General features: G+C 40.7%; 1 protein-coding gene across 6 annotated transcripts in view; it reads right to left on the bottom strand.

The window, feature by feature from the left end:
• NR2C1 (nuclear receptor subfamily 2 group C member 1) overlaps positions 1 to 25,110 on the bottom strand; it is a 113,360-nt gene that overhangs the window by 54,619 nt on the left and 33,631 nt on the right. For 4 of the 6 annotated variants that reach the window (XM_084642660.1, XM_084642665.1, XM_084642661.1 and 1 more), the window contains 2 exons: positions 21,901 to 21,976; positions 3,309 to 3,416 (listed from right to left, as the gene is read on the bottom strand). In XM_084642660.1, coding sequence (XP_084498786.1) covers positions 3,309 to 3,416; positions 21,901 to 21,954 — 162 coding nt within the window. In that variant the 5' untranslated portion in view covers positions 21,955 to 21,976. The remainder of the gene's footprint in view (positions 1 to 3,308; positions 3,417 to 21,900; positions 21,977 to 25,110) is intronic. The other 2 variants (XM_084642663.1, XM_084642664.1) reach the window with 1 other exon arrangement.

Here is a 25,110-nt window from a genome sequence, read left to right as displayed (position 1 = left end):
AAAATACCACTGAATTCTAAAGAAAAAGCTAATTCAACAACCCACTAAATTCAAAACACTAATTTGCAAATCTGGGCAGGATTAACGTTGTTTTTCAAATATGTATATCATGTTAATTTAAGAGATTGAGTGTATTTGAATATTTACCTACCTTACCTTCATAGTTTATTTCCATACTTTTAATAGGTGCAAGTGTGTCTGGTGGCGTAAGGGGTGTGGTAGGTAATGGGGAAGTTTTCATTTTGTTATCAAAATCTGCAATGTTCCTCAATTCTTACACAGTAATAAACAACTTAAAATTTACAAAAGCTGCCTTAATATTGCTAGGATTTTATTATTGTTGTAAAATATACTACAGCATTATTTCTGCAGTGCGCAAAAGTGTGGCAGGCACTTTACACTACTAAGTACATTTATTAGTATCCTATAAAAGCATCATCATAAAGAATTACAGTTGACAAATAAACGAACAGAAGTGCATTTTATGATGCATGTTTGCTTTTTTCCTCTATTTTTGTTACCAACTTGCTAACTCACAAATTACTTTTTATTGTGAATATGGCCCCAATTCTTCAATAGGGCTCCCAGACAGATCTCACTGCATGATCAGTACTTTAATAGAGTTCTACCATATCTTACTTTAATGTCTACACAAGAACACTAAGTCTACAAAAAAGCTCCCCTCCGCAAACCCTACTCCTTGAAATGAAAAATGCATTATACAAAAGGACAATTTTAATAATGAAAAGTGCCATTCCCACAACTTATTCTATGTGGGATCCTTGCAACTGCATAGAACTCGAGTGAAATCAATGAGGCTCTGCTTCAGTGCAGGGGACCATCCTGGCAGAACAATATGCAGTATCATGACCTGAACATCTAGTAACCAGAATAAAGCCTTAACACACTAGTCCTCTAATGTTAATTTGTTAGAGTTCAATAACAACATATTTCTTAATTATTTGAAACTGAACTTTGCCATTGTATTTATTTGATTAAATATGGAAATTATTCATTGTTTTATGTTTAAAATATATGTTTTCTCATGTAATGTTTAATTTACACATCTCTGGTATTCCAGGCTAAATTTCTCTTGGCTGCTTTTTATATCCTCAAGCTGCTTTTTAACAATATTTTCTCTTTGGAGACCTTGGATTCCATTTGGACAGTAATTTAACCTATCTGTGAAACTGCCCTATGAAAAAACTAGCGACATACATAAGTCATTCAATGTGCCTGTTTTAGGAAATAATGTGTTCAAATGTAAAGGATTATTTCAATACAATTTATTTTATTTTGACATAATATTTACAGAGCTGGTTGGGAACCACAGGAAATTCTGACAATTAAAAAAAAAAATTTCTGAAGTTTCTCACAAAATGAAAATTTTGAAATATTTCAGTTTGGGACAATCAAAACATTTCATTTCCATAGTGTTTCCAGGGTGTAAAAACATTATTTAGATTTTTATATTGTATTAAATTATTTCATATAAAATATATATAATATAAAAGTAAAACCAAAACAAATCAAACCGAAAAAGTCAAAACAAAACATTTGAACTTTTGCCTGTTGATTTTATCAAAATTTGACACTTTCCTGCAGAACATGACAATTTCAACAAAACTTCATTTCTCAATGGAAAAAAACTACTTTCAACCAGCTCCAATTATTTATTACTGATTATTGTTTATACTGCTGTAATGCCTAGAGACTCCAGTGTGCTAGGTACTTTACAAACATATAGCAGAGACAGTCCTTGCTCCAAAGAGTTTACAGTCTAATTAGAGATAAGATGCAACAAGTGAGAGTGACAAACCAGAGAAAGGAAGCGGTGACGGAGACAGAAAAAGAACATCACCCAGCTACACTAGATAGCTACTATATAATTTGAAGGTTCCAGAAAATACTTAACTTTTTTAAACACAACCCTTCTCTCCCCCCGCCAACCCCGGCAAGCCCCCAACATGACACGCAACCAAGCTTCTACGGGCTGACTGATTTATTGGAGGCATAAGTCATTCCTACAAAGTGTGGCTCTCCGGTCCTCTCTAGTTAAGGCTACGTTTTACTCATGGGTATTTTTAGTAAACATCACAGACAGGTCACGGGCAGTAAACAAAACTTCACAGCCCATGACCTGTCCATGACTTTTACTATACACCCCTGACTAAAACTTGGGGGGAGGGGAGGGGTGGCTCGGGGGGCACCACAGGTGCTGGGAGGGACACAGCTGGGGTGAGCGCCATGGGTGCTCGGGGAGGGGAGGGGGGGTGGGCTGATGAGGCTGGGGCAGGCTCCCTACCTGGCTCCTGAGCAACACGTGCAGCCTCTGCTCTGCCCCAAGCCCCGGTTCTGCAGCTCCCATTGGCTGGGAACCGCAGCCAGTGGAAGCTGCGGGGGTGGTGCCTGCCAGCAGAGGCAGCACGTGCAACTAGGAGCTGAGGGAGGGGAGCCTCCCACTCAGGTAAGCACCGCCCCTCACCCCAATCCCTAGCCCTGAAGGCCCCCGCCAAAACTCCTGCTGCTGGGGTGGGGGGAGACTGCCCCAGCAGCAGCCGGTGAGCGTGGCCTGCTAACCCTGAATGGAGCCTCAATTCTGGCAGGGGGGGGACCATGTCATATGGACACACTATCAGGTATTTTACTGGAGTGGGGGATTTTTCTCAGTGTAACCAACAAAAAAATTCCCTACCAATATGCTTTAACAAGTGGGCCAACAACACATTTTCATGGTGTACTGATAATATAAAGAAAAATATATTTCTTGCTATGATCTACAAGTATTTTCCAAAGATACACCACAAAGCCTTTCAAACGTATATGCTGAATTACCAAATGTAAAAATAACTCAGCCTTTTAACAGTGTTACTACATTATGCCTTGTAACAGCCTGAACCACCTCTTTGGTGTTCAACAGGTAAACTCTTGGAGTAGAAACTGGGTATCTTTTTTTCTTTTTTTTAAAACACAGAATAGACCTCGTAGCCAGCTTTGACTCCAACCATATCATTTCAGTTACTGGCTGAAGGAGACTATGAGTGACACACAAGGCACTGTGTAAGCTTGATTTGATTGATTGTGTAAGCTTCTTATGCAGGTCTTCATCTCAGAAAGCAAGAAACAATGTGAAGCCCCACCCCTATTGTTCTACAGCTCCACTAGACAAAGGAGGAGTCTCTGCCTCCAAGGTAAAATTTTCACATTTTAGAAAAGATTATTAAGCGTTCACAAAAGGAAGGGTGCACAAAAACAGGCAGAGTAAAGTAGTTCACAGATTCTTTCAAAATATTTTAGTTTAAACATACTTGTATGCGTTGTGGTAAAGAGAGACCTGAATCCGCTGGGACAATTTGTATTCTTTGTGCTGTCCCATCCATTAGTGTTTGAGTAACAGTTCCTTGGGAATGCGCAATCTAGAAACAAACAAATAAATAATTGGAATGACAGCTATGTGAAAATACTGCTGTACCACATTAATTAAGGTTTGACCAGCTTCAGATGTGTCAGCAAAATATTATTCAAAGTGAGACACTGGTACTGTATTGGGAATGTAGCAGCATGAAACCTAATTTTACTAGCTAGCTTTTGTACATTAGAAAGCTCTACTGGTTCCACGCTTTTAAAGCCGTTTCACAATTTTGGATCCAAAGGTCAGAAATATATTTATGGCAAAACATGACTGGGGGAAATTAATTGTTGATCAACAAATACAGAATACACTTTAATCAAGCTGCTTATTTTCCTGTTTGCTCCAGCTTGTATCTGCAAGAATGGACAGATATAAATGAATCATAGTCATCTAGCACTTCTGCCATTTCCACATTTTCTGTTACTGTTTTCTCCCCCTCATTAAGTAACGGGCCTACCCTGTCCTTGGTCTTCCTCTTGCTTCTAATATATTTATAGAATGTTTTCTTGTTACCATTTATGTCTCTAGCTAGTTTAATCTTGTTTTGTGCCTTGGCCTTTCTAATTTTGTCCCTCCATACTTGTGTTATTTGTTTATATTCATCTAGACCATCCCTGACATAGAATAATATTTAGTCCTGCCGTGAGTCCAGGGGACTGGACTAGATGACCTCTCAAAGTCCCCTCCAGTCCTACGATTCTATGATTTTATAGTAGGGACATGCTTTGGCATGGAAGCACCTTTAAATTACGGGCTCAGTAGAACTGATGGAAGCACTTATGTGCAGAAGCACAGTGTTAGTCCATTTCTGTTCAGCTGTCAGCTAAAGCAGTGAAAAGAAGAAACAACAAGAAAGAACAAAAGAGAAGGATATTGAGAGACACCACAAGAAGAGAAAAGAGAGAGGGGGAAAAAATAATGGTATTTTACCTTTCTTCATCTTAATTTTGATATCCTACTTCATGTGTGCACTCTATATCATGTTGGTCTCCAGATTTGCTGTTTCTTTACTTCCAAAATTCAAGAAGTTAAGAAATGGAAACTCAGCTCCTCCCCTCAAAATTTTAAATCGCCTGCCTCTGCTCAAAAGTAGTAGAGAAAGAGAAGATGCATCCCTTCTCCAATACCATTTTCCTCAACTGCTTCCCAGAAATAAAAAAATCAAAGCCACCTCGCACATCTCCTTGGGGCCAACTGTTCTCTACTCAGCTGTTATAATCCTGAGCTTTCCCCTGACAAATTCTACCAGTCATTTACTCGTTTTAGTATAAAAATCTGCAGCACATTAAATTTAAAATTTGGAGGCAATGCAAAATTATTTGAATTTAAAGTAAAAAACAAACGAACATAATACTAACTAGACCGGTGAAAGTTCCACATACGTTAGGTCAAGTATAATGTACACAACACAGAGCTTTGACTATTTCTAGTACTTTTGATGGTTTAATCAATTATTTGGCACAATTCAATTACGATGAGGGCTGTCAAGCGATTAAAAAAATTAATCACGATTAATCGTGCTCTTAAACAATAATAGAATACCATTTATTTAAATACTTGTGGATGTTTTCTACATTTTCAAATATATTGATTTCAATTACAATACAGAATACAATGTGTACAGTGTTCACTTTATATTTATTTTTTATTACAAATATTTTCATAGTAAAAAACAAAAGAAATAGTATTTTTCAATTCATCTAATACAGGTACTGTAGTGAAATCTCTTTATCATGAAAGTCGAACTTACAAATGTAGAACTACATGAAAAAAATCTACAAAAAAACTGCATTCAAAAGTAAAACAATGTAAAACTTTAGAGCCTACAAGTCCACTCACTCCTACTTCAGCCAATCGCTCAGACAAACAAGTTTGGTTACAATTTGCCGGAGATATTGCCCGCTTCTTGTTTACAATGTCACCTGAAAGTGAGAACAGGAGTTTGCATGGCACTGTTGTAGCCGGCATCACAAGATATTTATATGCCACATGTGCTAAAGATTCGTATGTCCCTTCATGCTTCAGCCACCATTCCACAGGACATGTGTCCATGCTGATGATGGGTTTTGCTCAATAACGATCCAAAGCAGAGCGGACCGACATATGTTCATTTTCATCATCTGAGTCAGATGCAACCAGCAGTTGTTCTTTTTTTTGGTGGTTTGGGTTCTGTAATTTCCTCATCGGAGTGTTGCTCTTTTAAAACTTCTGAAAGCATGCTCCACACCCCGTCCTGATCAGATTTTGGAAGGCACTTCAGATTCTTAAACCTTAGGTTGAGTGTGCTGTAGCTAATTTTAGAAATCTCACATTGGTACCTTCTTTGCGTTTTGTCAAATCTGCTGTGAAAGTGTTTTTTAAAATGAACATGTGCTGAGTCATCATCTGAGACTGCTATAACATGAAATATATGACAGAATCCAGTTAAAACAGAACAAGAGACATACAATTCTCCCCCAAGGAGTTCAGTCACAAATTTAATTAACACAGTATTTTTTTAAATGAGCATCATCAGCATGGAAGCATGTCTTCTGAAATGGTGGCCGAAGCATGAAGGGGCATATGAATGCTTAGCACATCTGGCACATAAATACCTTGCAACGCTGACTACAAAAGTGCCATGTGAACGCCTGTTCTCACTTTTAGGTGCCATTGTAAATAAGAAGCAGGCAGCAGTATCTTCCATAAATGTAAACAAACTTGTTAGTCTTAGCGATTGGCTGAACAAGAAGTAGGGCTAAGTGGACTTGCAGGCTCTAAAGTTTTACATTGTTTTGTTTTTGAGTGCAGTTATGTAACAAAAAAAATCTACATTTGTAAATTACACTTTCACAATAAAGAGATAGCACTACAGTACTTGTATGAGGTGAAATGAAAAATACTATTTCTTTTATCATTTTTACAGTGTAAATATTTGTAATCAATTTGTGAGCACTGTATACTTTGTATTCTGTGTTGTAATAGAAATCAATGTATTTGAAAATGTAGAAAAACATCCAAAAATATTTAATAAATTTCAATTGGTATTCTATTGTTTAACAGTGCGATTAATTGTAATTAATTTTTTGAGTTAATGGCATGAGTTAACTGTGACTAATCGACAGCCCTAATTATGATCCATTTGAGCTATTAAAATATAAATCCTACTGCAAACTACATTGTTGCATATATATATAGCTCTCAATAAAGAATCAGGACTGCAACAAGTTGCCCCTCTAGAAATCTATCTATAATTAAATCTACCAAGCCAATCTGAGCCAGAAATAATTATTTATAATCCTAGAATTTAAGAATTTTAGTCACAATTTAGATCATTTGTTCCAGCAAAATAATAACTAACATTGATTAAGTATGACTATTATCTGTTGCAAAAAGACATCTACTTATCTATGTATTCTCAAAGACAGGACACTATGATGCAGAGAGGCATAAAAAAAAAGCCTCTCATCAGCAACAACAGTGAGATGGTGTCTCATCCACTGAGAATAAATGGAAGTCTTTTTTGGCTGTCTCAGAATACATAAAGAAATAATAGACTTCTGAATGCCCTGCTAAGGCCAGTGGCATCACTGCTGTCAATGAGCAACGGACTAGAACAGGCGTCTCCAAACTATGGCCTGCGGGCCGCACCCAGCCCGGGGCTTCCATTTGTCCGGCCCTCCAATCAACAGGGGAGAGGCGGCAAACAGCTAAGTAGGCATGCGAGCAGGCAGGGGGAGGGGCCACCGGCAGCAGCTCACAGGAGGCGGCCGCATAGCTGAGCTGTGCGCAGGGATGAGTGCCTCGGGGAGCCAACTTAGGGGAGAGTCGTTGCTGCAGCCGAGCAGGAGAAGCAAACAGGCAGGCATAGATACCCATCAGCACAAAGCAGACAGGCTGCAGCTGAGTAGGCATGCCAAGCAGGCAGGGGGCTGCCGACAGCAGCTCGCGGGGAAAGGGGTAGCTCAGCTGAGCTGTGCGCGCCCCCCGGAACCAGTGTCCCACACAAAAGGGGAGCCAACTTAGTGGAGAGTTGCTGCTGCACCCGAGCAAGTACAAGGAGAAGCAAACAGGTAGGCTGCAGATGAGTGAAGTGACCTTGATGTGAAATGCAGAAGGAATACGGATCTTCCAAAACCCATTTGAATGCGATCTCGAAAAACTGACACCTGAATTGACCTGCAATCGAATGACGTGTTGAAGGACAAATATAAGGAAGGAAATCTGGTAGTTCTATAAATGCCTGCCAAGTGATCAATATGCTCATGTAAAAAACTTTGTCTGTGGATTAATGTCAGTGTTTGGCACTACTTATGTGTGTGAAAAAACATTTTCTATGACGAAATATGTGAAATCCAACTACAGATCGACCTTGTCTGATGAACATTTACAATCAATTTTGATGATAGGGAACACTAACTTTGAACCACAACTAAATGGAATTTTGTCAGAAAAACATCAGTACCATACTTCTCACTAATTCTAAAATATTTCTTTATTTTTAATATGTGTATTTGTAGGATACAAATGTGTGAGTTTTTAGAAATAAAAAAATAATGTGAAATTATTTTTAATGTATTGACAAATATTTTGTGTGATTTCACAGTACCTACATCAATTAACTTTTATACCTGATTTAGAATTTAATGCAACACTGACACAGAGTAGAGTAGTGTCATTTTTTTAATGATTTTGCATATATTTTGCATGTATTTAATTTCTTTCATAGTTGCTTCGGCCTGCAAAGCCCCTTCAAAAATCTAATATGGCTCTCATCTCATAAAGTTTGGAGACCCCTGGACTAGAAAATCTCACCACACAGTTCCCCTTTGGATTTGGTCACTGTTCAATTTCTTAGAATATGAATGTAGACTTTTTTTTTTAAATGCGCATTAGTGTGCTTCAAATCATGTATCCAATAACTTTGACCGTGCACATCACTGAAAATACAGTAAAATAGCAAATTTTTAAAGTGTATCTTCTCATTTTTATGCCCAAGTATCATCATCAAAACAGAATTCACAGCGTAAAATTTCCTCAAGATCCTCAAACAGATGTATGCACTTTATTTGAAACAAGGACTTCTAAGACTGGAGGAGTAAATCTCCGTAACTGAAAACTCCAACATTACTGTCATCAGTAAAGGAATTGTATACCCTGCCTTCATGCAGTGGAGCCACTGCGAACTCTAGTGACCCTAGCTATGAGTGGTTTTCTAAGTGAAGGTCAGAAATCATTAAGTTTGGCAAAAAATTAAAAGGGAGAAAAGATAGGATGGAAGATAAAATACACCTTTATTCAAAGGCAATAACAGTTTTAAAAATAAATTATAGCTCAAAACAAGTGCTGGATTCCACTGGCAATTTTCTCTTCCCAGAAGTATAAAAGTTCCTAAAACTAGCCCTAAAGAATTGCAAGCTGGCAGACCTAAACCTGTCACCGCTGTACAGCTGAATACCCCCGTCCTGTCGTTCAGGTAAGGGTAATTTTGGGGAAGATACATGCCATATTCAGGTGAGAGAGAAGACACATTTTTCACAAGTTGTTTCAGAAAAAAACAAAGAAAAAATCCAGCAACAATGGCCATTTGAATCTGCTCAGAGGTCTGTACTAGAGAAAGTAGACCTGGTAGATCTGAATTGGAGAACAGTTTACAGGTTAAGTAGCCAAAGGTGACTTATAAATTTATCACATTATTCTGCAGTTTATAATATAAATAAAATGCATTACATGGCTCATGTAACTGTACAGCACACATAGTTTATAAACACATACACACTTTTACTTCTTGGAGAAGAAAATCTAACTAAAATACTGTAGAACAAAAAACTATTTTTTAAATCAAGAAATTATGAATTAAGGTTACCAAACAACCAGAGGCAACACATGGGGGAGCATGCAGGGTCACATGTCCCCCAAGATTTGCTGCTTAGCTTCCACTGAGCATGCTCAGTAACACTGCTGAAGCTGGCTGCCCTTACTCTGCTCCCCGCCCCCACTATCAGCAGGCAAGGGTCATCTCTGCAAACAACCTTGCCACACATCACCATTAATCTATATAACATACACATGCAACTATGGTAGGTATTTCAACTACTTTTAAAAATTTTGAAATTCTAAACAATGAAACATAACATGGTATTCATGTCAACTCTCTGTCCTTTCCGAGGAATAGAGAAGGTCATTAGTTGCCTAATTCAGATCAAGCTGGTTACTTGGTTTTATTTAACGTTCTGCACATCAAGGAGGTTAGTAATTACAGTGCTATATCTCATCTCTGTAGTGAGGATGGTCAGGGTAGATTGGACTTTTTAGTTTACAGTGGAATAGAGGAAGTTTGTGTCTCTAGAGTTTCCAAGTTCCTTAAACTTGAACTATTTACTTAAAGAGACAAGGTGAGTGAGGTAACATCTTTCATTGAACCGACTTCTGTTGGTGAGAGAGAGAGAGGCTTTCGAGCTACACAGAACTCTTCTTCAGGTCTGAGAAAGGTACTAAGAGTGTCACAGCTAAATACAAGAACACACAGATAGTTTAGCAGAAGTAGTTAGTACAAATTCTAAGGGACCAATCAAGCTGTGTATAGCTTGAAAGCTTGTCTCTCTCACCAACAGAAGTTGGTCCAATAAAAGATATCACCTCACCTGCCTTGTCTCTCTAATATCCTAAAACTAACATGACCACAACACCGCTGCATACAACTATTTGTCTTAAGGAATTTACAATCTTTGTTGATTTCCAAACTCTTCATACTGGAATTATTTTGATTATACAGTTTACAAATTCTGTTGTTTGTCTGCAGAGCTTGTAAACTCCATAAAACTGATCAATGGGTCTATAAACTCTGCCAAGAGCTCTTGGATGTTCATATTTCTATAGTTAATAGCAATGCCCAAGATTTGAACTCGTCTAATAAAAATGTCTCCATTCACTAGATTTCTCCTAGGATTACTGAATATATAAAAAATTAAGTTTCTAAACCAACTCATTTTTGCAATACTGCATTACAAAAAAAATCAGACTTTACAAAAGTAAAACCCCTTTACAGCCTCTAATAAATTAAACACTTTCTCTAATTTCAGGCTTCCCAAAATACTTTTTTGGCTAAAGATTATAATGAAGAAATTTCAAGCAGAAATGAGAGGATTCATTATTGATATTATAATAGAGTACAAATACATAATATTTTAGACTTATATAATAATTGCAAAGAAAAGACCCCTTTAAGGCAAAATTTTCTGAAATATCCTCCAAATGACCTGTACTGGTGGTAATTTACAGGCAGATGATGCTTTCCTGATACCTTGTATAGATGTTTCTTACTCTAGACTTTTCTTTTTAGTGTTCTGTGGTCCTTCTTCATATGTGTTCTCTTATACTGGCAATGATGGTTCCTAAACTGTAGCTACAGAATTACTTATTTATTCCAGGACTGAATTACAGTTGTTTATTTAAAGCTCTCAAAGATACACTTTACAGAAGATGAAACTGCTAATTATTGACATACAGCAGTATGACTTTAAACCTTTGAAAGAAACTTGATATTGTTCATGGATACATTAACAAAAACATTCAATACTATTTGTCACAGTGTAACCAGTGTATTTGTTAAATATCAAGTTTTACATATTTGTGGTGGATACCTATTTGCTTACACAGATGTTAACTGGAACTGGAATTTGGCAGCAAATGAGGAAATGGATAAACTACTATGTAATTACTTTACAGCTCCACAAATTATGAGAGACAGTTATTACAAGTTCTTGACTGGCAGAAATGCCTGACCATGCTTTGGGAATAAGAACTACCCCATTCCTGGTAGGAAGTGGATAGTGTCGGGCAAAAGATTTATGAGACGGTGTACTCTATGTAATGCTTCATATAGGTAATCTTAAATAGTAACTCAGAATTTTTTTAAAAATAAAAAACTTTCTTTTGCTTCTAATCTGCATACATTTAAGAGGTTTTGCAAAATACATCATTGCAATCTATTCCAAAGATCATGCTCTTAACAGGTTTCTCATTTCTAAAATGGTCTATGAACAATAATTAAGTTCAGGGGTGGACAAACTTTTTGGCCTGAGTGCCACATTGGGGTTTCAAAACTGTATGGAGAGCCGGGTAGGGAAGGCTGTGCCCCCCAAACAGCCTGGCCCCTGCCCCCTCTCCGCCCCCTCCCACTTTCCGCCCCCTGACTGCCCCCCTCAGAACTCCTGACCCATCCAACCCCCCCCCCCCGAGTTCTTTGTTCCCTGACCGCCCCCTAACGGGAGCCCCGCCCCTAACTGCCCCCCGGGACCCGCCCCGATCCAACTCCCCCTGCTCCCTGTCCCCTGACTGCCCCGAGCCCTGACAGGCGCGGGACACCCATGCCTATCCAACCCCCACTATTCCCCGTTCCCTGACCGGCCCCCCCTGAACCTCCACCCCATCCAACCACCCCCTGCTCCCTTACCATGCCGCTCAGAGCAGCAGGACTGACAGCCGCGCTGCTTGGTTGGAGCCAGCCACACCACCATGCTGCTCAGCAGGTGCTCATAGCCCCGCCGCCCAGAGCGCTGGCGGCATGGCGAGCTGAGGCTGCAGGGGAGGGGGTACTGCAGAGGAGGGGCCAGGGGCTAGCCTCCAAGGCCGGGAGCTCAAGGACTGGGCAGGACGGTCCCATGGGCCACAGTTTGCCCACCTCCGATCTAGTTACTATCTAGTTTCTACCCTAACTGCTATTAGTGACTCCGATATCTTAATGAATCAGGTCTGTGAATATCCTCAGTTTTCTTAAAAGGTAGGGAAAAAAGGTCTCTGTGCACCTATACCCCAAACTGGATTTTGCTTATGAATTCAGTGAAAATTAATGTTCAGGTGAATTACAAGTGCTATTAGAAATACTGACTCAACTTCTAAGCAGCTTCAAATATGGTTTCCAAGGGCAAGTCACAAGCTTGCATCCAGCATGAGTATAACCAGAGAGAAGAATAGCTGCATCCTGTAGGTAAACTATAGATGAAAAAGGCTGCTACCTGAAAACCCAAGAACAACATTGGATTCAACATAATTCCCAAATTCCAAACTATATTGGCAAAGGTGAGTGCACACAAAAATAGAATCTGCACTCGGCACGCAGTTCATTTGTCAAGATATTTCCCTCCACCTGTTAGCACTGACTCTGAGGCCAGTTTTGTTCCCATTTACTTCATTTCTTTCAGACATTGGAAAAAACAACAGATATTGCTGCATCTGGATATAACAAAAGGAAAATATACAAGTGTCATCTGTACCAGGATGAACAGTCTCACTATTTCCCTTAGCAACTGTCAAGGTTCCTCCCCCACTCTGAACTCTAGGGTACAGATGTGGGGACCTGCATGAAAAACCTCCTAAGCTTATCTTTACCAGCTTAGGTCAAAACTTCCCCAAGGTACAAAATATTACACCTTGGACTGGCCGCTACCACCACCAAACTAATACTGGTTACTGGGGAAGAGCTGTTTGGACGCGTCCTTCCCCCCAAAATACTTCCCAAAACCTTGCACCCCACTTCCTGGACAAGGTTTGGTAAAAAGCCTCACCAATTTGCCTAGGTGACTACAGACCCAGACCCTTGGATCTTAAGAACAATGAACAATCCTCCCAACACTTGCACCCCCCCTTTCCTGGGAAATGTTGGATAAAAAGCCTCACCAATTTGCATAGGTGACCACAGACCCAAACCCTTGGGTCTGAGAACAATGAAAAAGCATTCAGTGTTTTACAAGAAGACTTTTAATAAAAAATAGAAGTAAATAGAAATAAAGAAATCCCCCCTGTAAAATCAGGATGGTAGATATCTTACAGGGTAATTAGATTCAAAAACATAGAGAACCCCTCTAGGCAAAACCTTAAGTTACAAAAAAGATACACAGACAGAAATAGTTATTCTATTCAGCACAATTCTTTCCTCAGCCATTTAAAGAAATCATAATCTAACACATACCTAGCTAGATTACTTACTAAAAGTTCTAAGACTCCATTCCTGTTCTGTCCCCGGCCAAGACGACTACAGACAGACACAGACCCTTTGTTTCTCTCCCTCCTCCCAGCTTTTGAAAGTATCTTGTCTCCTCATTGGTCATTTTGGTCAGGTGCCAGCGAGGTTACCTTTAGCTTCTTAACCCTTTACAGGTGAGAGGAGCTTTCCCCTGGCCAGGAGGGATTTCAAAGGGGTTTACCCTTCCCTTTATATTTATGACACGCCCCCCAAATCTCAGCTAGGGTGAAACACTGGCTGGGATTTCTTCCTGGAGCTCTAGGAAAACAGAGTTAATAAGACACATGCATCTCTAAATATACTACCAAGTACATAAAGACTAACAATATTTTCCACATCTCAAGGACGATTTTAACCAGTTGATTCTGGGAAACTTTCACGGGAGAGTGCATCAGCCACTTTGTTAGAAGCTCCTGAGATGTGTTGGATGTCGAAATCAAAATCTTGGAGAGCTAAACTCCACCGAAGAAGTTTTTTGTTAGTTTCTTTGATGGTGTGAAGCCACTTTAGTGCAGCATGGTCGGTTTGCAGGTGGAAACGCCGTCCCCCAACATATGGGCGTAGCTTTTCCAGAGCGTAGACAATGGCATAACATTCTTTTTCAGTGACTGACCGGTTGCTTTCCCTCTCAGACAGTTTTTTGCTGAGAAACACTACAGGGTGGAATTCTTGATCAGGTCCTTTCTGCATTAAAATTGCTCCCACACCACGCTCGGATGCATCTGTGGTTACTAGGAACGGTTTGTCAAAGTCTGGGGCCCTTAGTACAGGGTCAGACATGAGTGTCGCTTTAAGCTTGTTAAAGGCCTTCTGACACTTTCCGGTCCACTGAACAGCATTTGGCTGTTTCTTTTTGGTTAGGTCTGTCAGTGGGGCAGCGATTTGGCTGTAGTGCGGTACAAATCGTCTGTAATAACCGGCCAAGCCTAAGAAGGATTGAACCTGTTTCTTTGACTTTGGGACAGGCCACTTTTGGATAGCATCCACTTTGGCCTGTAGGGGGCTGATAGTTCCTTGACCCACCTGGTGTCCAAGGTAAGTCACTCTGTTTAGGCCTATTTGACACTTCTTAGCCTTAACAGTTAGTCCTGCCTCCCTTATGCGCTCAAGGACTTTTTGTAGATGTTCCAGGTGGTCTGCCCAGGAATCCGAAAATATGGCCACATCGTCAAGGTAGGCGACTGCATATTCTCCTAATCCCGCTAGGAGACCATCTACAAGTCTTTGGAAAGTGGCGGGTGCATTTCGCAGCCCGAAAGGGAATACATTAAATTCATACAGCCCGAGATGTGTGATGAAGGCTGACCTTTCCTTGGCAGATTCATCTAGCGGTACCTGCCAGTACCCCTTGGTTAAGTCCAAGGTAGAGATGAACTGGGCCCGTCCCAGTTTCTCTAATAGTTCATCAGTGCGTGGCATGGGATAGTTGTCTGGGCGAGTTACAGCATTTAGCTTACGGTAGTCCACGCAAAAACGTATTTCCCCATCTGGTTTGGGAACTAGAACCACTGGAGATGCCCATGCACTTTCAGAGGGGCGGATTACACCCATCTGTAACATATCCTGGATCTCCCGTTCTATAGCAGTTTTAGCTTGAGGAGACACCCGGTAAGGGTGGACCCTAATTGGGTGAGCATTACCTGTGTCAATGGAGTGGTATGCCCGTTCAGTCAGTCCTGGGGTGGCTGAGAACGTTGGCGCGTAGCTAGTGCACAGCTCCTGGATCTGCTGTCGCTGCATACGCCCAAGGGTCATGGAGAGGTTCACCTCTTCCACACCACCAGCACATTTCCCTTCGTAATAGACACCTTCAGGCCACTCAGCGTCGTCTCCTCCCTGGGCTGTAAACTGACAAACCTTTAATTCTCTGGAATAAAAGGGCTTTAGAGAATTAATATGATACACCTTAGGCTTTCGGTTGGAGGTGGGGAATGCTATGAGATAATTAACAGCTCCCAGGCGCTCCTGGACCACGAATGGCCCTTCCCACGATGCTTCCATTTTATGGGCCTGGAGCGCCTTTAAGACCATGACCTGGTCTCCTACTTTGAAGGAACGCTCTCTGGCATGTTTATCATACCAGGCTTTTTGCTCTTTTTGAGCATCCTGTAAGTTTTCTCTAGCAAGGGCTAAAGAGGTTCGGAGGGTGTTTTGTAGGTTGGTTACAAAGTCCAGAATGTTAGTTCCTGGAGAAGGTGTAAATCCCTCCCATTGCTGCTTCACCAACTGCAATGGCCCCTTAACCTCACGGCCATATACAAGTTCAAATGGGGAAAACCCTAAACTGGGATGTGGTACAGCTCTGTAGGCAAAGAGCAACTGCTGCAATACTAGGTCCCAATCATTGGAGTGCTCATTTACGAATTTACGTATCATGGCCCCCAAAGTTCCATTAAACTTCTCCACCATGCCATTTGTTTGATGATGGTAAGGAGTGGCAACCAAGTGATTTACCCCATGAGCTTCCCAAAGGTTTTTCATAGTTCCTGCCAGGAAATTAGTCCCTGCATCTGTGAGGATGTCGGAGGGCCAACCTACCCTGGCAAAAATGTCTGCTAGTGCCTGGCACACACTTTTAGCCCTGGTGTTGCTTAGAGCTACTGCTTCCGGCCATCGGGTGGCAAAATCCATGAAAGTCAGTCTGTACTGCTTTCCTCTGGGTGTCTTTTTCGGAAAAGGACCCAGAATATCCACAGCTACTCGCTGAAATGGAACTTCAATGATGGGGAGTGGCTGGAGAGGAGCTTTGACCTGGTCTTGGGGTTTTCCCACTCTTTGGCACACCTCACAAGACTGGACATAGGTAGAAACATCCTTGCCCATTCCCTCCCAGTGGAATGACCCCCCCAAACGGTCTTTGGTCCTGTTCACCCCAGCATGGCCACTAGGGTGATCATGGGCTAAGCTCAAGAGCTTGGCCCGGTATTTAGTTGGAACTACCAACTGTCTCTGAGGATGCCAGTCTTCCTGGTGTCCCCCAGAAAGAGTTTCCTTGTATAAAAGTCCTCTTTCTACAACAAACCTGGATCGATTAGAAGAGCTGAGAGGCGGTGGGTTGCTCCGTGCCGCCGTCCACGCTCTCTGGAGGCTTTCATCTGCTTCCTGTTCGGTCTGGAACTGTTCCCTTGATGCTGGAGACATCAGTTCCTCATTGGATTGGGGACATAGGCTTGGTCCCTCTGGAAGCGATATAGGGGATGGAGCTGTTTCTGTTGACTGTGAACCGCTCTCCGCTGGTGCACTATGTTGGGATTCAGGCTCCGGCTGAGCCTCTTGTGTAGGGTTATCGGCTGCTGCCAGTTCAGGTTCGGTGGGACCCTCTGGTGTTGAGGTTGCAAGTACTGGATTCAGTGCTGGCACGGGGTCTGGTGTTGGTTGTTTGGCTGGTTCCGGTTCTGGGACTGGTTCCGTCTGGGTCTCTGGGACTGGATCCACTACTGCTGTTGCAGACATTGGCCTGGGGTCCGGGTCCATCACCTCTGACCGGGCCCTGATAGAAGTTTCCGGAACAGAGCTAGGCCTCACGGCTTGTTTAGCCTGGCTGCGGGTGACTGTTCCCACCCTCTTGGCCTGCTTCACGTGATTGGCCAAGTCTTCCCCCAACAGCATGGGGATGGGATAATCATCATAGACTGCAAAAGTCCACATTCCTGACCAGCCCTTGTACTGGACAGGCAACTTGGCTGTAGGCAAATTGAAAGAGTTGGACTTGAAGGGTTGAATCGTCACTTGGATCTCTGGGTTGATTAAATTGGGGTCCACTAAGGAAGCATGGATAGCTGACACTTGTGCTCCGGTGTCCCTCCACGCGGTGACCTTCTTCCCGCCCACACTCACAGTTTCCCTCCGCTCCAAGGGTATCTGGGAGGTATCTGGGCCTGTGGACCTCTGGTGTGATTCCGGTGCAATGAACTGTAATCTGTTGGGGTTCTTGGGGCAGTTGGCCTTTACATGCCCCAGCTCGTTACATTTAAAACATCGTCCAGCTGACGGGTCACCGGGGCGAGGTGGGTTGCTGGAGAACGGGGTGGTGGGACGATAAGGGGTCTGGAGGGTTCTTTGGGAGGTAGGTGGGGCTTTGGGCGGCCCCCGGTAATAGGGTGTGGTCTGGGGTGGTCCCTTCTGGTCTCCGCTCCAACTGCGACCAGTTTTCTTCTTCTCTGCCACCTCCACCCATCTGGCTCCAATCTCTCCTGCCTCGATTACAGTTTTGGGTTTCCCATCTAGGATGTATCTTTCTATTTCCTCAGGAACACCCTCTAAGAATTGTTCCATTTGCATTAGGAAGGGCAAATTTACTGGAGATTCAACACTTGCTCCTGATATCCAGGCATCCCAATGTTTCACAATGTGGTAGGCATGTCGGGTAAATGACATGTCTGGTTTCCACCTTAGGGCTCGGAACCTCCGACGAGACTGCTCGGGTGTTATCCCCATTCTGACTCTCGCCTTGGATTTAAACAGTTCATACTTGTTCATATGTTCTTTAGGCATTTCAGCTGCCACCTCAGCTAAGGGTCCACTGAGCTGCGGCCTCAGCTCTACCATGTATTGGTCAGTAGAGATGTTGTACCCAAGGCAGGCCCTTTCGAAGTTTTCTAAGAAGGCCTCAGTATCATCACCTGCCTTGTAGGTGGGGAACTTTCTGGGATGGGAAGTGGTACCTGGAGAAGGATTGCTAGGGTTTGTTGGTATATTCTGCTGGGCCTTTATCCTCTCCATCTCCTCCACATGCTTCCTTGCCTCCATTTCCCTCTTGTGGGCAGCCTCCTGTACCTCCTTCTCCAGCCGCATGAGTTCTATCTGTCTTTCATGTTCCCTTTGTTTTTCCTCAGCCTGAAATTTGGCTAATTCCAGCTGTAGTCGAGCCGAGGATTTGGCCATTCTAACCTCTCTGTTTTTAACTAACTTTACACCCGAGGTTTAGAAATAAACAAACAAAACTTGGCTGTAAAATTTTGCTGTGCTGGAATAGAATACCTATTCTCTGATAGTGATTGTCAGCCTACAGAAAAAGACAATTCCCTTGTCTCTGCTCTGGGCCCAAATTAAAGCAAAAAACCTCCAACTACTTGGAAACCTGCTTACCCAGCCCAAAGAAAAAAAAAATTTCTTTTCAAACCTGTGCTCCTTGTAAAACAAAAAAAAATCAAAATCCTAAAAAAAACCCTGTCACTTTTGTCTCCAGGCAAATGGGTAGAGCACACACCCCCTATTTACTTTTAGGAAGAAAAGAAAAAAAAAAAACCTCTGGGTTGGAAGACTGTGAATTTCCCTGCAGGAGTTAAGTACCCTGCCTCCAGGCAAAGAAAACCTGCAATTCACAAGATAATCCCCTTTTGTCTCTGCTTGGCCACAAAGCAGAGAGAAACCAAGCTGCTTTCAGTTTCAAAGCTGCTTCCTGGACTTCCTAAAAATTCCTTTTTAAAATCTGTATTTCTAGTTCAAAAAATCTCAACTGGATCTCAAAATGATTTCAGGTTAATCCCACCACTGTGCCACCATGTCACGGTTCCTCCCCCACTCTGAACTCTAAGGTACAGATGTGGGGACCTGCATGAAAAACCTCCTAAGCTTATCTTTACCAGCTTAGGTCAAAACTTCCCCAAGGTACAAAATATTACACCTTGGACTGGCCGCTACCACCACCAAACTAATACTGGTTACTGGGGAAGAGCTGTTTGGACGCGTCCTTCTCCCCAAAATACTTCCCAAAACCTTGCACCCCACTTCCTGGACAAGGTTTGGTAAAAAGCCTCACCAATTTGCCTAGGTGACTACAGACCCAGACCCTTGGATCTTAAGAACAATGAACAATCCTCCCAACACTTGCACCCCCCCTTTCCTGGGAAATGTTGGATAAAAAGCCTCACCAATTTGCATAGGTGACCACAGACCCAAACCCTTGGGTCTGAGAACAATGAAAAAGCATTCAGTGTTTTACAAGAAGACTTTTAATAAAAAATAGAAGTAAATAGAAATAAAGAAATCCCCCCTGTAAAATCAGGATGGTAGATATCTTACAGGGTAATTAGATTCAAAAACATAGAGAACCCCTCTAGGCAAAACCTTAAGTTACAAAAAAGATACACAGACAGAAACAGTTATTCTATTCAGCACAATTCTTTCCTCAGCCATTTAAAGAAATCATAATCTAACACATACCTAGCTAGATTACTTACTAAAAGTTCTAAGACTCCATTCCTGTTCTGTCCCCGGCCAAGACGACTACAGACAGACACAGACCCTTTGTTTCTCTCCCTCCTCCCAGCTTTTGAAAGTATCTTGTCTCCTCATTGGTCATTTTGGTCAGGTGCCAGCGAGGTTACCTTTAGCTTCTTAACCCTTTACAGGTGAGAGGAGCTTTCCCCTGGCCAGGAGGGATTTCAAAGGGGTTTACCCTTCCCTTTATATTTATGACAGCAACCATAAATACACATTGAACTGGAAAGGTAACAAGATAGAGCCTCATATGCAAGTGACCCTAAGGAGGAAGAGCAAATACTCAGCTACTCTTTGAGATCGCTCAGAGAAACAATCCACAGAATATCCTTTCCATCAATAGGTAGTCAGCCATAGATAACAGCACAGTCTCCATACTAGTCACATCAGACACCAGACTAGTAAGATACACCTACAAGATCAAGACATAACTGAAAGTTTCTTCAATAGATCTAGGCTCTTTTATATTGGCACCAATACCACTTTCTCACTAACCTTATCTAACAGTGGTAGTTAAAAACTGGACAATAAAAGGTTAAGTTATTAGTATCTGGAAATCCTCTAGAGAGTAATGTTTTCAGCACCACTTGCTTACTATGCTAGAAGTCTGTCTTTACAAAGGCAAGCTGCAGCAGCAACGTACAAGCCTGTTTGGACCTACTGGTAATACGTCAGAAGTCAAAAACAAGCTCCACCTATTTCGCACACCAAAGCAATCAAACCCACACAAGTTTAAGAAAAGAGGTTACTAGCAGTGGTGCAAACAGCTCAATTGCTTCCCTTCCTCTACTTTAACTGTGGGATAAAGGAAGACAGGTGTGCTCTTACTAAACAAACTAAAATACAAGAACTGACATAGAATAGCAGGCCAGGTCTCTGTCAGGAAGAGCAAATAGGGCCTGTTATTCTAATTAAAGTGGCCTCTCCACTGAAGAAGAAAAGGAGAGAGACAAGCAGCATGGCTGGCTTTCTCTCTCCCCATCTGTTGAGTATGAGTTTGACTTTTGTTGCTCTTTTTGAATTGGATATAAACTTTATTACTACAGTGAAAAGGATGATTCAGGGAGGAGAGATTAAAAAAAATATATTAAAAATTCACAGACTGACTGAATTCTGGAGTCAAATTCAAAGTCTCAGTCCTTAAGTTCATGGCACTCAATGGCCTGGGCCCAGGATATCTAAAAGATTGACTAAAGCTCCTGTATGAAGACTAGGTCAACATCTCCATCCCTCAGACACAAGAGAACTTGCTACCATATAAAGCCTGTTTGTTCAGGAGACAGAGCATTCTCAGGGGCTGGTCCAAGACTGTGGAACAAACTCCCACAGTTGCTAAGATCAAACCTCACCACCTTCTGCTCCAAAGTGCAATGTATTTCTTCAACCTGCCTTTTCTAACATAAACATGTACCCAGGGTGTACCTTCAAACAAAACTAAGCCAACCCCGCTCAAAATCTCCTAAACACACACCAACCCCCCTCCCTTTGGAAAGAGGATGAGAGAAAGGATAAACCACACATGACAGATGTCAGTCATGCCACTTAATTATGAGAGTAGCATAAGAACATATATAAAATTAGCAATCCAAGGGGGAAACCTTTCTAGTCAACGTTAAAACTGATATAAATTGAACTTGAAATCACCTGGAATACTTAACTTGACTGTAAAGTAAGACAAATCTAAATTAACTAAGAGCAGAAATTTCCAGTAAACAGGTGCCATTTTTATATATTTTTCTTATAACCACACTTGTACTGATTTTGAACAGAACATATAGTAACCTTACTATATAGTAATGAATCCTTAAGTGTTTTATATTTATACACACACACATCCTGACAACACTAATTTTTACTATCTATTCATACATTTCCAAAAGCACCTATTACTGTAATATTCAGGCACTGTATCCAGAATGCAGTTTTGATGCTAGAAGAAAGGAAAGCTTGCCTCATATGACTAAACAGCTCTATGAAGACAACCACTGATTTAGTCAATGATTTCTACCTTTGAAAATATTGCTACTTTTTTTTAAGCTCAGTTTCTTTGGGGAATGCTTTGACAAAGATTCAAGTTTTGCATCATGACGTGAAGATAGCAAGAACAGGGTTCCTGCTAATCTTCTATGGGAGGGTCTTCTGGAGCTTTGGGCCCACTAGAGACCATTCTCTCTTGTGGCTTTGATCTTTACATATCAGTATTATGCTTTATTGTCCAACTTGTCTCAAATAGGACTAAATATATAGATATATGTATATGTACCTCTCCCATTTGCTGTTCAATAATTTGATGGGCCAGTTCCTCTATGGTTGCCATGATCTTTAATCACCAGAATTTCCTGTCAAAGAAAGAAGAAGATTCTTAACATCTAGAACCTTAAAGATGAAAATATCTGGGGGAAAATATTATTTACATAAATAAATTATAGCCACAGTTACTGAAGTGAGCCCAGCAACTAATTTAAAGTGTGGTTATGCTCTAAACAGGACTCTGTAGAAATGGCATCAGATAGATCCATGTTTGTGTTTCAAGGGCTTTCATATAATTTTGCTGTTTCTTAGGTTACTTTTGGTGTTTTGTTCCAGCAGAACTACAACTCACAGCAAGTTTTCAAAGTATTAATGAGTTCTCTTTGGCTTTTACATCATTACCATCAATTCTGATCCACTGAAGGTCTAATTAAAAACTTACTCAGTTAGAACTAAGCCAATGTTTCCATTGCTGTACCAGTCAACTTGTACAGCTTGCTCTGCTGAAGTTGTACTGGTTTAGCAGCACTAACAGGAGTAATTAAAAATGTATATTTGTCATTAAAAGAAGACATTTCTTACGTGAAAACAGATCTGTGGAACAAGATGATGCCAATATCATATTCACTTCAGTGGCCACAGTATGCTTTAAAAAGCAGAAATTTGGTTGAGATTCAAGTCTGCTCCCTCATCCGTGTGAAGTGTGCAAAGTAGTCCCAGTGACAAAACTGTGATCATTACACGGTGTAAACCACTGTTATGGAATATTAAATGTTCATATGTAAGGGTGGTTTGGTCACATATCTACATCTTTACATTAGTCAATATGTAAGAAGGGTGCGGTGCATAAGAGTTGTGAAGCATTGCAACCACTTGTTTAAATTAATGTCAAAACCTAAATTAAAGTCGATTGAGCACTTGAAATTGAATCTGCTTTATGTACCAAGCCAATACACTTATATTGAGGCCTCGTCTACACTCAAAAGTTGTACTGCTTTAACTATACTAGTATAGTTAAACATTATAACCTCCCTAGTGTGGATACAGTTGCCCTGATATCAAGGTGTTTTACACCATTATAGCTATTCCTGTACAGGAAGAGTAAATAAGCTGCACATACAGAGTATAAGGCAATGGCTCTCAACTTTTCCAGGCTACGGTATCCCTTTCAGGAGTCTGATTTGTCTTGCGTACCCCCAAGTTTCACCTCATTTAAAAACTACTTGCTTACAAAATCAGATATAAATGTACAAATGTGTCACAGCACCCTATTATTGAAAAATTGCTTTACTTTCTCATTTTTACCATATAATTATAAAATAAATCAATTGGAATAAAAATATTGTACTTACATTTCAGTGTACAACTTATAGAGCAGTATAAACAAGTCATTGTGTGAAATTTTAGTTTGTACTGACTTCGCTAATGCATTATAGGTAGCCTGTTGTAAAACTAGGCAAATATCTAGATGAGCTGATGTACCCCAACTGGAAGACCTCTGTGCACCCCCAAGGGTAAGCATACCCCTTGTTAAGAACCACTGGTATTAGGTACTTTTATACTGGTATAATTGCAACCATACAAGGAATTTGTACCGGTTTAATATTTTGGTTTAAATAGATAAATAAATCACACCCCATACCAAATAATCATACCAGTACTAAAACTGAATGTAGACTAAGCTTAAGATACGTAGGCCATTTTTTCTCACTTCCCATATATCCTTGCTGCAATCTCACCACATCATATCCCCTGTCCCAGAGGCACTGTATCATGACCAAACTACTAGCCAAAGATTCATTTTGGAGCCAACTCTACGCCTGAAGTTAAACAGACTGTTCCTTTTTGAATAGTGAGAGAACCTCAACCCCCACCAGCACGCACTGTAGCATATCTAGCTCTGCTGACAGAGAGGAAGAAAGAAAATGGAAACATGTTTTCACTTTGCAGCGCACTTCTAAACCACCAGCAAATTTACTAGGTACAAATGAGGGAAGAGTAAAGACTAATCCAAACTTCTTCAGGTGTGTATTTAAAAAATATAATCTCACTTTACAAACATTAATAGCTTGTCTCAACTCCTCTGTAGGACAACTATGTTATCCACATTACACACACAGTGAAACTGGATCACAAAATCCAGTCTTTTTCAAGTTAGGTCTTATATAAACATCGCCGTTTTCTGTTTTAAATAAAATATTCTCCATAATGGAATAGTATATGGGCTGCCAGAAGTTTTGTAACTGATTCCATAAATAAAAACCAATGCACCGGATTGAGATTAGAGAACTATATTCAGCAGGAGATGCAATTTTTCAGGTAAGACTTGACATTCTCATCATTTTAAATATAATTTAATAGCGTTGTGTCCTGAGACACCACCAATTTAAAAATCACATTTGTCTGAATTTTGTATCTAGACTTACAACACCTAAAATTACTATAACAGAAATTAGCAAAAATTCTGTTTGTTTACTGTGCATTTGACTGCACTTTTTCAGTCAGCTTCTTCCCTGCTGGAAAACCCTTATGATTTTAATTTAAAAAAATTAGAACATACTATTAAAAAGGCAATCAGAAACTGAATTCTTTTTTAAATTAGTCAAATTTGCCATCCCATCTTTGGCTAGACTTCAGTGTAAAAAGTGAGTCCTTTATATAGAAGAGCCTAATCGAATATGTTTTTTTGCATGAATTCCCACTGAAGTTAATGGAATTGCTATAAAGGGCTCTGGTGCCTGAACCACACCCATAATCTGTAAATCTTTTTGGATCTTTCCTGATAGATAATGTATGTATATAATATTCTGAGGAATGACATATTATTAAGAATCTGAAAAATACTCCCATAAGACTGCAATTTTAAAGTCAAGTTTTTGCCCTTAAATAAATGGCATTACATTAGAACCATAGCACAAGAGGAAAATCTTTCAAAAAATGTAGATAAAATTCTATCTGAAGATATAAAAATTCAACTAGAATTTTTTAAAATAATTGAATAATATCAAAAAATTCAAAGCTTCCATAATGCACTTTTATATAGTTTGTCTTGATTTTTAAAAATCCTTCCTAAAAAAATAGCTTTTATTTCCTTCTCTTTTCTTCATGGCTGAGGATGTCTTCTTCAAGGGAGAAACTGACTATACAGGGAAAAATCTGAAACTTACTTTACACAAATTGCTGTCAGATGCAGAGTAAACACACTAAAATCCACTGTCTCAGG

The sequence above is a fragment of the Lepidochelys olivacea genome (assembly GCF_965140295.1).
Source record: "Lepidochelys olivacea isolate rLepOli2 genome assembly, chromosome: 1".
Classification (NCBI taxonomy): Eukaryota; Metazoa; Chordata; order Testudines; family Cheloniidae; genus Lepidochelys; species Lepidochelys olivacea.
Note: the sequence above shows the minus strand (reverse complement) of the source record. Positions and strands in the feature narration are given on the sequence as shown.